This window comes from Osmerus mordax, chromosome 1 (assembly GCF_038355195.1).
Source record: "Osmerus mordax isolate fOsmMor3 chromosome 1, fOsmMor3.pri, whole genome shotgun sequence".
NCBI classification, from domain to species: domain Eukaryota; kingdom Metazoa; phylum Chordata; class Actinopteri; order Osmeriformes; family Osmeridae; genus Osmerus; species Osmerus mordax.
In genome coordinates, this window is record NC_090050.1 from 6649007 (window position 1) to 6663072 (window position 14066).

Here is a 14066-nt window from a genome sequence, read left to right on the forward strand (position 1 = left end):
GGACGCACTATCTACGTAGCTTTTTGCGGGGCGGGGTTGATAAAGTCTACTGATACTCGGCAGTCGGCACAAGTGTTGAGATGAGGACAAAGGTTCAGTCGTCGATGGTGTAGACTTGTGTTAAACTCAAAGTCAGGTAGTTTGGTGTTACGAAACGAAATAGTTGTTTAGCTAGCATAAGCTTTGTGTACTTTATCGAGGTTGTTATTTATCCCACAGTAAGTTTAGCGTCATTTGGAGCTTGTCAAAAGCAAGCTAGACTGAAAGGAAATACTCCGAAAATGCCTCCTATTGACAAGGATAACGGACGGAACGAACTTAAAACCAGAATACAGCAGCTGATTGATTCAAATCAAGTGCTTGTATTCAGTAAAAGCTTCTGCCCGTATTGTGTCAAGGTAAGATGTCAAAGATAGTGCTAGCTAGATTTAGCGGAACCGGCACTTTCTCCCGCGAATGTTGGCTGAGCTGTGTTGTCACTATAGTAGGCTACCCTTGGATCGGAAGCTACTGTTGCTAACGTAATTGGTTACCTAGTTAGTCTAACGTAGTTAAATATTTGTTAGTTTTATATATATATATATATATATATCAAGGTATCATATGGCATACCAGGTCTCCTATGATTTTGTTGGCTAGCATCTGCGCCAGCCATTTTATTTGTATTTTACTGTACTTGTAGCCGGAAACTGCAGTTGATGTGGTGGCTGCCTAGCTAGCTTGCTAACTTGATTTAAGGTAGTAGCTAACAAGGTAGCTACAAATATAGATGTTTCATATATTTTGTATCAAATTATCAAATAATAGCCTCAAACCTGTGTCGAACAAATGGTGGCAACTATCCTTCTTGTGTTTTATTTATTAAACCCTAAGTTAACTAGTTAGCTAACTAACTAGTTAAGTTTTTCAGTAACCTGGCATAACCTGGCTGATCGATACGAACGTTAGCTTCGTTTGCTAAACATGTTGGGTCAAATGTTCGGTTATATTAAACACCTTCCACGTTGAGAACAACCATCTAACGTTTAGTGCTTTGCATTCCAGGTAAAAGATCTTTTCAAAGAGCTGAACGTGAAGTGCAATGTGGTGGAGTTGGATCTTATTGGTAAGGGGCTAACCTAATACAGTTCAATGATAGCTATCAGCAATCGGTGGATGAGTCAGCAAATACAACTTTGTAATTGTGTTGGGCAGGCTTGGGAAGTTGCTACTCAGACCCATTACGTTGTGCAAGGTAGTTGTTGAAATGGTTGTTTTGAAAGATGTATGTTGTCATGCAACTTGGTCAACATGCAATGTGTAAATTAGTGTTGTCACGGTACACACATTTCAGTAGTTGGTAGACTACCAATACCAGTGAAATTTCACTCTACTCAATAACATTTTTGATACCAAAGCAAAAAAAAAAAATGGCTTACTGAATAACTCATTTGTTGACGGTAACAGTCACCTACAATATCTAAGACTGTAGCGTACTTATGACAACAACAGAACAATCACAGTGCATGTAGGCCTGAAGGCAATAAATGGATTTGGACTGAGTTTAGACATTAAAGGTCCCATGACATGCTGTTTTTAGATGCTTTTATACAAGGCCGTAGCCATGGAGTCGACATTGGGGGGGACGAAATCTGCTGGGGAGTCTGAAGGTTTCCCCCCCCTGAAAACATTTTACATTTAGTTATGAATATGATTAAAAAGAATACCTACGTACGCTAACTTTCAGAGACTAAATCACTGAACTCGAGTCTGGAGAGACGGAGAAAACGGACGCGTTAATCGAAGGCATTCAGTAAGCTGTTAACCGCCACAACAACAACAAGAACTAGAGAGGGTACAATTTCTGGGGAAATTGTGGGGGTGTGCTTCCGTCGGTTGCAGAGGGGTCCGTTTTTTACTGACATTTTTAAAACTGATATTTCTGTACATTTTATATAAAAATGCATACTTAATATTATAAAGATTACGTAGATTTAAAAGCATACATTTGTTGCTGCTCATTTACAACTCAAAATGCTAAGCGTGAAGTGTAGAATGAAACAGTTGTCTTCTAATTTCCCCTGCAAGAGGGAATGGTGATTGGCTATTGCAGCCTCATAGTTGAATCAAAACGAATAAATTGGGCAGTCTGGTGTAAAAATGGTCCTAATCTATGATTTAAACGTCCCTTAAGTTTTTCCCTTCTCGTGATATTTTCAGGCAATTAACCTACTCATTGCATTCATTCATTAATAAAGAAACCCCTTTTGAAGCTTATTCTAACAACATTGTCACCGGCTATCTCGGATGGAATCGTGATTCGAACACTACCATCTGCAAACTGAAAATATGCCTCCAAAAACGTAAATAAGCTTGACATTTATTTAGGGGAAAGTCGCTCAAAGTTCACTGGTAGTGATCATTGTCTGTAACAACGCAAGATGCGACTATTTGGTCTCAGTTTAGAGCCCTGCATGGAGAAGATGACCACGGTAAATTGTACTACTATAGACTCCTGCGGTGTTCGTCTTGGTAGCGATTGCGTTGCTAGAATTCGATTTAACGTATAATAAATCCTTCAACGAAAATGTATTTGTGAGGATTGTTTACTTTAATGATTGAAAATAGATTAGTCATAGACCGCTGTAATGTTGCCCGGGCAACAGAGGCTAATGTCATGATGCTAATGCTTCAGTGAAATAGTAGACTACTGTTTCCGAAACTTAAGTAGATGAACTTATTAGTGTGTTTGCTACAAGCAAAAACACTATTGTTATTCTGCATACTTATTGGGTGTGCTTTGCCTTCGGCAAGGGCACAACCTTTGTTCTCTCACATATATATTATTATTATTTTTATTATTCTTTTTGCCCCCCTAAAACTCAGTCAACATAGACAAAGTAGGTGTCAAAAGTTTCGTCTTGGTAGCGATTGAGTTGCTTCTATTGGAATTTACGTTCCGTTGCATGGTTCAGGCTGAAGTTAAGTTTTTGTGGCGAAAAGTGAAGCTAACGGTGGCTAATTTGCTAGTCACAGTCACTGACGTTACTAACGTCACTACGTCACTAACGTCACGAAAACCCGCGTGACTACCTTTGGCAGAACATTTGTTTCGCATCTGTTAACTTGGGGGATAGCTAGGCTAACTATAGCTTTACTGCAAGGCAGCTGCAGAAACGCCACAAGAAAAGAGGCCAGGGTGATAACTATTTACTCATTTTACTTTGTGATATGACACACAATTGTGATGTGTAATGTACAATATAAGCTGATATTATTAAGGAAGTACATCTACTTTCGGAAACAGTAGTCTACTATTTCACTGAAGTATTAGCATCATGACATTAGCCTGTGTTGCCCGGGCAACACATACTACAGTGGTCTATGATGTAGCGTTATCTGTTTTCAATCGTTAAAATAAACATTCCTCACATATACATTTTCGTTGTGGGATTTATTCTGACATTAGTAAACGATTTGTTGGTGAAATTACCATTACCTGTCGTTTCAAACCAGTGTAGCTCACTGCAACGCTGTAGCTTACGCGAACACACTACAAAAACATCTACACTACACAGCTGTTTAGGAAGTCAAACAGCGACAGAACATGTTCGGCACTCTCCTTACTTAAATCAAAAGTCTATCTAACTACTAACCTGAACTTCATTGCCACAGCCTAAACATTGTCAATCTGTTCATGAAAATAATTAATTTCAGCCTAAACCGTACAACGGAACGTTAAATCCAATTCAACCAACGCAATCGCTACCAAGACGAACACAGCAGGGCCCCGTTCGTCGTAAGGGTTGAAGCTAAGTTAATCAATTGTCCCTTTAGCCCGTTAACATTAGCGAGATGAGTGAGAACAGCAAATATCGGTTCGTCAACGGTTGATCCGCATCCAAATCATGTGGTTAATTTCAATCAGGCTAAACTTATCAGGGAAATTGCACGTGCACGTCCTACTTCAAAAGGCAGGAAAGGTCGATCACCAAAACCGTGATTTTTTAACGGTATGATGGCGGAAAAGACGAAAGAGAGAGCGGTGATAGGCTATTGTTGCCATCCGAGCAAACTATTATAATGAGTCTCTAAGAAGACAATAAGCATATTATCATGGCTAAGTCAAACACCGCCACCGCTGCCAGAGCAAAACAAGCAGCTTGGGAAACAATTGCCGATAAGCTAAATGCGAAAGTTTTGGGGAAATGTATAGGCTCATCTTAAGTGCCTCATTACCCCAATCAATCAGATCACATTTCTTTAATTGTGCCTGCTGGTATAGGCTTAATGGAAATTAATAATCGAATGAGATCTTGCTAGCGAAAATAATGATCTCAACTCTTTCAGAATAAGTAGGCTAAATAAAAACAAGGCCAAGGAGTATCTAATTGATACGAATTCATAGACAATTATGAGGATATATGTAAGCTACTGCGCTTATATCATGTACTATATATGTGTATATGCATGTAGGCATATGTGTAAATCCCTCTTTGATGTCATTGACTGGGACATGGCCAGGGAATATGATGAATTGATTCATCAGCTGGTTAAGCGCCAAGTACACTTTTCTTACAGCAACGCATGCTGCGGCTTTGCCAATGTTTTCTGCATCGCCTATACTGTATAAAAATGTAGCCTATAGCCTACCTGACGCAAAAAACCTCAAGGCTATGCAGTCTGAAGCACAGTTAAAGTTTCAAGTAGCTTTATTGTCAATTCTTCACATGTCAAGACATAAAAAGGAATCGATATGACGTTTCCCACTCTCCCACAGTGAAACATATAAAAAGCACAGGCACAACAGATAAGACAAGACATTTCGTAAAACATAGCGTTACATATTCACATACAGCAGCATAAGCTCATAATAAAGCATAAAGCTTGCTGCGGCGTGTGATATATTTGCAATGTACGGCCCGAGAAGGTCTTGCAAATAAATGAGTCCTTGTCGGCTGAATTGATATCGCTCAAACAAGAACTCATCCGTGTGAAATAAAGGATCTTGGCAATCGCGAAGAACTCTATTGGTATGGAAAGCTAATCGAACTAAAATATATCTCCTTGGTCAACTGGGTCTCTCAAAAAGGGAGCTGCCATGTTATTTTCCGGGGGTGTGGCAAGCTTATCCAGCTACACTTACGTTAGCCTGCTCTGGAGCAGGTTAGTGCTAATTGATATGTTACTATGGTGATTTATCGAAAGTTGCTTCCACGAACCAAAAAGAGGGGCGTTTTTTATCTTAGCCTGAAAATTAGCTCGCTAAACCGCTTAGCGAGCTACGACGAATACCACCCAGTAGTCTACTACTGTACCGTAGTAGTACAATTTACCGGGGCAGATTCTCCACACAGGGCTATATCGCATTTTGCGTTGTTACTGACAAGGGTCGCTACCAGTGAGCTTTTTATGAATGAGCGATTTTCCACTAAATAAATGTCAAGCTTATTTACGTTTTGGGGGGCATATTTTCAGTTAGCAGATGGTACTGTTTGAATCGCGATTCAATCTTCTACTGCCGGTAACGTCGTAGAATAATCTTCAAAGGGGGTTCTTTATTCATGAATGAATGCAATATGAGTAGGCTAAATGCTTGAAAATATCACGAGAAGGGAAAAACTTAAAAGGACGTTTAAGTCATAGAGATTAGGTCAATTTTTACACCGGTCTGCCAAATGTATTCGTTTTGATTCAACGATGAGGCTGCCTCTTGCAGGGGAAATGAGAAGACATCTATTTCATTCTACACTTCACTCGTATTTTCAGTTGTAAATGAGCAGCAAAAAAAATATGCTTTTAAATCTATGTAATCTTTATAAATAATAAGTATGCATTTTTATATAACATATACAGAAATATCAGTTGTAAAAATGTCAGTCAAAAACGGACCCCTGTGCAACTGTGTCAAATTCAATTGTGACGTCATGCACTGACAGAACTGTTTGTCACCGCGTAAATTTTTGACACTGTTTAACACTTTCCTGCCTGAATATGCAGACTTTTTCAAATAATATACCTGAACTGTTTATACCATTTTGAAGACAAGATTTAGGGCTTTCTAATGATGTAAATATTTATATGATCATGTTAGGCAAATCATCCTTTATCAAGACGATTTCACGGAGCCATTCTGACAAAAGTCTTCTCCGTCTGCATTACTTTTTTAGAAAACCTCATTTTTAACCACTTTCACTACAAGATAGAGGATAAGTTAGAGCGTATGAAATGTGCGTACTTTTGTCGTGAATTCAGAACAGCAGACAGATTTAAGATAGACTATTTTGTTTAAAAGTTATGACCACTGAAGTGATGAGTGGGATAACGCAATTCCAAGCCAGCGCGATGGCTCTCCATAACTAAAAACGGTTCTACTTTTTTCCACAATCGACCAAATTGGCCAAACAAGGTATGTACATTGAACCTAGTGTACATAATCTAGCTAGATAAAAAAAAAAAATAGAAACTTTCACAGAAATCTGCAAAAATCGAGGCTCAACGCTGTCATATCCGACTGTCACGAAGAGCCAAACCGGGGTCACGAAAGGTTTACTGCAGCTGGCGTTACTACGAACAAAAGCTTCGTAACTGAAAAGTTTTTACTTTTAGTTGACGTTATTGAACACAGACGTTAAGAAACTTGTCTTTACTCTAAATATCTTCTCCGTTTTCAATTTGAAGCAGTAAATCTAACACAGTAGGAATTCTCCCACGACCTCCGCTCGCTCCGCTTTGACTAACAAATGTTTTCTCAGTCCACCATACATTAAACAAGCTAATTTTCGAGCACTTTCAATACAAGATACAGGCCATGTTAGAGTTGATATATATATACATAATTGTGTGGGCAATGTAGAACAGCAGACAGATTTGAAATGTTTTTTTTTTTGCTTTTGTTTTAAAGTTATGGCCATTCTAGTGTCGAGTGCTTACAACGCTAGCTACGACTGTCATCATACAGTACTGTAGCTGCCATAGAACGGCGAAACTAGCTACGTCTATCGTTCGTTACGTACAAACAAATGCTTCGTTACAGTATTTACTTTTTATCGGTGATATTGACTACAGAGGTTAAGGAACTTGTCTTTAATCAAAAGATCGTCTCCGTTTTCAATTTGAAGCAGTATCTAGCTTACTGTAGGAAATCTCCCATTGCATCCTCTCTCTAGCTTCTTCGGCTAAAGATGGACGACAATGACGATGCATGCATTATTCACGCCTACAGTGTTAATAATCTGTAAAAATACCACTTTGACACACTTGCAAGAAATGATCCGCTGGTTAGATGTAGCATGATCTTATTTACCACCCACAATAGTTCTGCTTTTTTTGCAGCAGCATTCTGAGTTAGAGTAGCTAGCTTTTCCAGTTGCACAACAAAGTCACATAATGTGACGATATTGAATTTAAAAAACTCACCAGGGAAAACGACAACATCGGCAACCCTGCACTATGGATTATTATTTTGATGTCATCTTTAAAGTGTCTGAACAGGACTGGTTGTACAGGCACACATGATTAGTTTGTCCTTCATCTTGAACCTAAAACCTAGATTCTAGGTTAGAAATGTTGACAATGACCAACAGTTGCTACGTTACAAGAAACAAGGAACCAATCCGATTGGTCAACACTCTTCACTGGACCACTGTTCAAACTTTTTTCTGTTTCTACATCTTTCAATTATTAATACTTTTCAGAATGGGTTTTATTCGCCAAGAAACATCACACAGACAAGGAATTTACTGTGGCAGGAAGGTGCACACATTAAACATATAAGAATCTTAAATAAGAAGTGTACAAGTCTAACTAATACTAAGGGTTTAAAAATGTAAAAGGTTTAGAATGAAATAAAATATAAAATGGCTCTAACAACGCTTTAACATTTATGAAATTAAATAAGATACCCTTTTCATCACTCTTTTTTCTCACTTTTCAACCGTGACAAAATATTGCAATGCATAACAATGACGGATATACTTTTAACACTGTCTCACCATTTTGGTTTCAAAGCAACACTTTTTTTCACCTTCATACTGCTGACATACTTTTGTCTGCTATGATATTGATGACTGTTATGCAATATACTCTTCATCACTATATTTGCTCATTTTTCTAACTTCAAACTTTTTTCTGTTTTTCAATCTTTCATTCTTTAATACTTTTAACGCTTAAAAATGTATGAAAGTCAATAAGATACTCTTTTCATCACTGTTTTTTCTCCATTTTCAACAGTAAGAAAATATCGCAATGCATAACAATGACAGATATACTTTTAACACTTTTTCTCACCATTTTGTTTTTAAAGCACATACCTCTTTAAAAATGTTTGTAAAACCTTCTTCACTATTCAAGCCATCAAAACAATCGTTTCAACTGCTTTCAGCAAACACACACATTTTCTTCAGGAAATGTACCTTTCTAGTTGTACATTACACTTCACAATTGTGTTTCATATCACAAAGTAAAATGAGTAAATAGTTATCACCCTCTTTGCTTGTGGCGTTTCTGTAGCTGCCTTGCAGTAAAGCTATAGTTAGCCTAGCTAACTCCCAGAATTTAACAAGCTGCTAAACTAATGTTCTGCTACAGGTAGTCACGCGTGTTTTCGTGACATTAGTAACGTCAGTGACTGTGGCCACCGTTAGTTTCACTTTTCGCCACAAAAACTCAATTTCAACTTAAACCGTGCAACGGAACGTAAATAGAAATACAAACAACGCAATCGCTACCAAGACGAACCTTTTGACTCCAATGTTGTCTATGTAGTGCAAATATTGCGGGATCCTTAGGGGTGGGAAAAGAAACAATGATAGCTAGAAAGGTACATTTCCTGAAGAAAATGTGTGTGTTTGCTGAAAGCAGTTGACAAAAAAGAGTGATGAAAAGGGTATCTTATTTAATTTCATAAATGTTAAAGCGTTATGTTAGAGCTCAATGCTCTTAAAGCAGCTTACACACTGCCCCAACAAACTCCAACAAATCCCAACATTCTAAAGTTGGCAGTTGTTGGTGATTGTCTTTAAAATGTCCAGAAAACCAATGCCAACTCCACACTTCTCAGACAGTAGCAGACTTTTTTCAGCAAGCTAATTACTTTTTCTGTGTGTTGTAGTATCATTTTAAGATCAACGTCATTCTGCGTTATTTATTGTGTGATAATAATATTGAACTCACAAAATAAAATTATAACTATCGAAATTATAATTATTGAAATTAAGATTGTTTTAGACACAGAGCAATCATTCTGTCATACACTATGACCCGATTTTCACGTCGCACACTTGACGTTACTGGACGGTTGAAGGAGAAAGCGAGCTAATGCATGATAGTTTCAAGTTAACATCAACAATGCATCGGTTTTTGCTACCTAAATGTCCACGTTTGGAAGAACGATTAAGAAAGGAGAGTGACGTAGAAGAGGAAGAAATGGCAGGGGTATCTGGTGATTTTTAAGTGGAGGAACGTTCTGGTCAAGGAGGTCAACCCTCCACCACTACTGAGGGTGCATGGTGCTATAGCAGCATCAGTGACATTAGCATGGATGCTCAGGATGGTCCGAGAAGACCAAAACTCCAAAAATATCCACCTCGCATGTTTGGAGTCCAACAAAGGAGTTTTTGTAAAAGCTAGTTGGAACAGTTTGCGTGGTAACAGTTAGCTGTGTAACATTAATGAATGCTGTCTGATTTGTTGCGTGCATTGATTGCAGTGTCGCTGAAGACTAGTTTCGGTTGATTAGCAACGAAGAGGCCCTTTTTTGCCGAAGATTTTAACTTTTTGCCTTTTTATTTTTTTGGAGACGCCTTAAAAAAAATCTGAGACTCTTTAGCCTAGGACAGGCAGTCTGTCTGTGTGCTAGGTATACATAAGGTTCAATGTGATTATTGATGATTGTGAACTGAAATAATATATACCTTTTTAACACATTTCTGACTGTTTTAGTTAATTCTATCTGCTATTCCAAGATTCATTTCACTCTGTCTGACATGGTAGACTAGTGGTCACCTGCGGACTCTAACATGCTGTAGGCTATGCATTTTGTCAGTGACCGTCGCAGACTGTGCGCGTCCGTCGGAATTAGCCTAGATAATAATAATACAATCGGTTTGTTTAGCGCTTTTCATGAACCCCCAAGACGCTTCAGAGAGCAAACATGTAAACAGATGATAGGTGGGGAGGTGTAGTAGAGAACCATGTGACACATAAGCTATCACCCTTATATCATAGCACCCTCGCTAAAACGCAGAGCTCCCCAGAAAAAAATGTCTGGCGCTGCCACTGCAATACACTGATACAGCCTACTAGATCAGGGAGCAGTGACCATAGTCTACTAATGAAACAACCGTGTTAGCAACTAGTTAGATAGGTTATCTCTCCCTTGAAGACTACGTCGTTTTGGATAAAAGCGTCTGCTAAATGACTAAATGTAAATAGGTTATCTTGTTAACAGATTAACATGGTAGAACTAGTTAGCTAGCTAGTCGCGATGTTTCTCATTGCGGCACTTTTGCTGTCTCGGTTGGAGTATGCTCTCTCTTCCCATCACTCCAGGAGTACATCCTCGCGTTCTTGGGTCCAGAAACCAGCCATTGTTGAGCCTAGTTGTCAAGGTAACGAGCTGTCAGAATGTTGGAGTTTGTTGGAAATCCCTCTACATTGGTCAGACATTCAGCAACTTCACCCGATCTGACTGAACATGTTGAACTCTTCCGACAGTACCCGACAATGACAAACAAACACAAACTGCTGGCCCACACTGACCCGACTGTTGGTGTTTGTTGGGGTTTGTTGTAGAATGTTGGCGTTTGTCGGGGCAGTGTGCAAGCTGCTTAAGACAGTCACCCCCATCACCCTGTGTGACTCCCCAGTCAACACTGGAGTCCTTCCGCTTCCTGGGCACTATCCTGTCCCAGGACCTCAAGTGGGAACTGAACATCAGCTCCCTTACCAAGAAAGCACAACAGAGGATGTTCCTGCTTGTGTCATCATTGCTGAATTAACTAAATGTTCTACAGAAATTGTAGATTATATTATTTAAGACAAATAAAGCAACTCTAAAAATATATAATTTAAAAGAAAAGGTATTACCGTTTTCCCTTTCGTTAATCTGCGCTTTGTTTTGTTTTGGTATTTTGCACACGGCACAAGCATAATTGGCTGCCGAACTACAAACTCTGCCATAGCCTACTTTGTCAGTGTTATTAGTCAAAATGGCAAAGAAATCTGTGGTATGGCAGCATTTCATTAAAGTACATTTACAAAGTACCGGGTGACTCGAAAAACGTTGAATGCAAACTCTGCCAACAACGGTTTATTTTTCATAGTTCAACGTTGAATATGATGTAGCCTACCACCTGAAAAACATAAGTTGGCCTAGCCCTTCTTCGCTCATGCTAACGCGCTGGGTTGAAAAATGAATATGCCTATTATAAGAATCACATCCAAATCGAATGACATTATCTTCTCCGGCCAAGACAACAAAATCTTTTTCTGTTGCACCGTTCCCCACTCAGCTTCTACGTAAGTTCGCATGCTGCAAGTTTTCAGGCAGTGATAAGCGCGCTCTGATGATTTGCATGTTAAACAAACAATATTTTTAATTTGTAGTACATTGTAAGAGATACTAAATACCATCAGCATTCGGTTACAACAGGACTGGTGATACGAGTCTTATTATTAGTAGGCTATTAGCAGCTGAATCTGCAATGTCCAGCAGCCATTGAGTCAGATCAGGAAGATGTTTCAAATTTCGATAAGTCGATTTTCAGACGTTTTAGTCGAGTCTTGGTCGACCAAAGAAAATCTTAGTCAGGGACAGCCCTACTTCCTACGGCAGCCGAAGAAATTCAACCTGTCAAAGACAATGATGGTGCACTTCTACACAGCCATCATTGAGTCCATCCTCACCTCTATCACCATCTGGTACAATTTTGTCACTGCCAAGGACAAGAGCAGACTGCAGCGTATCATCCGCGCTGCTGAGAAGGTGATCGGCTGCAATCTGCCTACCCTCGAGGGCCTGCACACCTCGAGGACCCTGAGGCGAGCAAGGAAGATTGTGGCCGACTCCTCCCAGCCTGGACACACTGTTTCAGCCACTCCCCTCTGGCAGAAGGCTGCGGTCCATCAGGACCAAAACCTCACGCCACACAAACAGTTTCTTCCCATCCGCTGCTGGCCTCTTCAACAATGCCAAGGACTCACACTGACTTGACCACTAATCACTTTATCTGCACAAGACACCTTGCCATATTGCACTATTTCGCCCTATTTATACTATAGCCATTTTATTTCATTCTAAATCTTTTACATTTGTATCCCTTTAGTATGAGTTAGACTTGTACACTGTATGTTTAATGTGTGCACCTTCCTGCCATAGTAAATTCCTTGTCTGTGTGAAGTTTCTTGGCGAATAAAACCCATTCTGAAAAGTATTAATAATTGAAAGACATAAAAACAGAAAAAGGTTGGAACAGTGAAGAGCGTTGGCCAATCGGATTGATTCCTTGTTTCTTGTAACGTAGCAACCGTTGGTCATTGTCAAAATTTCTAACCTAGAATCTGGGTTTCAGTATCAAGATGGAGGAGAAACTAATGTGTGCCTGCACACCCAGTCCTGTTCAGACACTGAATTTAAAGATGACATAAATATAATAATCCATGGTGCAGGTTTTCCGATGTTGTCGTTGTCCCAGGTGAGTTTAAAAAAAAATACTTTTAAATTCAATCTCGTCACATTACGTGACTTTGTTGTGCAACTGCAAAACTACTCTAACTCTGATTTAAAATGCTGCTGCAAAAAGGCTGAACTATTGTAGGTAGTAGAAAAGACGAAGACGAGATAGCCGAAGCGAAGCTAGAGAGAGGATTCAATGCGAGATTTCCTACAGTAAGCTAGATCTACTGCTTCAAATTTGAAAACGGAGACAATATTCCTTACAGAGTTCCTTAACCTCTGGTCAATATCACCGATAAAAAGTAAATACTGTTACGAAGCATTTGTTTGTAGGTAACGAAAGATAGACGTAGCTAGCTATGTGACCTGGTTTCGCCGTTCTATTGCAGCTATGATGACAGTCGTAGCTAGCGTTGTAAGCACTTGTCACTAGAATGGCCATAACTTTAAAACAAAAGATCATATTTCAATTCTGTCTGCTGTTCTACATTGCCCACACAATTATGTGTATATATATATATATCAACTCTAACATGGCCTGTATCTTGTATTGAAAGTGTAAAGTCAGTTTGAGTAAAGACAAGTTTCTCAACATCTGTTCAATATCGTCAACTAAAAGTAAAAACATTTACATTTAGTCATTTAGCAGACGCTCTTATCCAGAGCGACTTACAGTAAGTACAGGGACATTCCCCCCGAGGCAAGTAGGGTGAAGTGCCTTGCCCAAGGACACAACGTCATTTTGCACTGCCGGGAATCGAACTGGCAACCTTCAGATTACTAGCCCGATTCCCTAACCGCTCAGCCACCTGACGTTTCAGTTACGTGGGTCATAGCACATGGGTGCTATGACTTTTCAGCTTTGTACCTCTTATGCTTGAATTAATATAAATCAATATTCATAATATTTTTTACATGGGTTTCCAATGGAGTTTTCTTTCAAATCCTCTCAAACTTCTTTAAACTTCTTCAACTTCCAAATCCTTCTTCTTCCTCAATCTTTCAGCTATAGCCACCATTTAAACTTTAAAATGTTGACAAAACCCTAAATATTTTTAAATAATTCAGCTTTTTGATATCTATTCAACTTTTTTCAATATCACTGATTAAGTTTCATGACTTTTTCAAGCCGTTTCTGAGATTTACATGGGTGTTTACGTGAAACTCTAGAGTGCAGACTGAAACGCTTAGAGTGGAGGGCAGCTTTGTCAGTTGTCTGTTGAATCCAACAGACGTACACATTTGTTCAGAGCCCCACGAAAGCGAGACAAAGTCCAACTCTCGCCCCATAGAGACCAATGCAAATCTGGTGTCAAAATCGTCAGAGAAAGCAAAAAGAACAAGATTTTGAAACTGCCGGTAGAGTCGTATTTCTGACCGCACAGAAAATATAAAGGACATCTCTGGTTTT

The 14066-nt window shown here is 39.1% G+C and overlaps 1 protein-coding gene across 1 annotated transcript in view; it reads left to right on the top strand.

The window, feature by feature from the left end:
* Positions 1-65: 65 nt before the first annotated feature.
* txnrd3 (thioredoxin reductase 3) overlaps positions 66-14066 on the top strand; it is a 76263-nt gene continuing 62262 nt past the window's right edge. Inside the window, exons 1-2 of the mRNA XM_067241613.1 lie at positions 66-398; positions 1045-1105. Of these exons, the coding sequence (XP_067097714.1) occupies positions 282-398; positions 1045-1105 (178 nt within the window). The 5' untranslated portion in view covers positions 66-281. The remainder of the gene's footprint in view (positions 399-1044; positions 1106-14066) is intronic.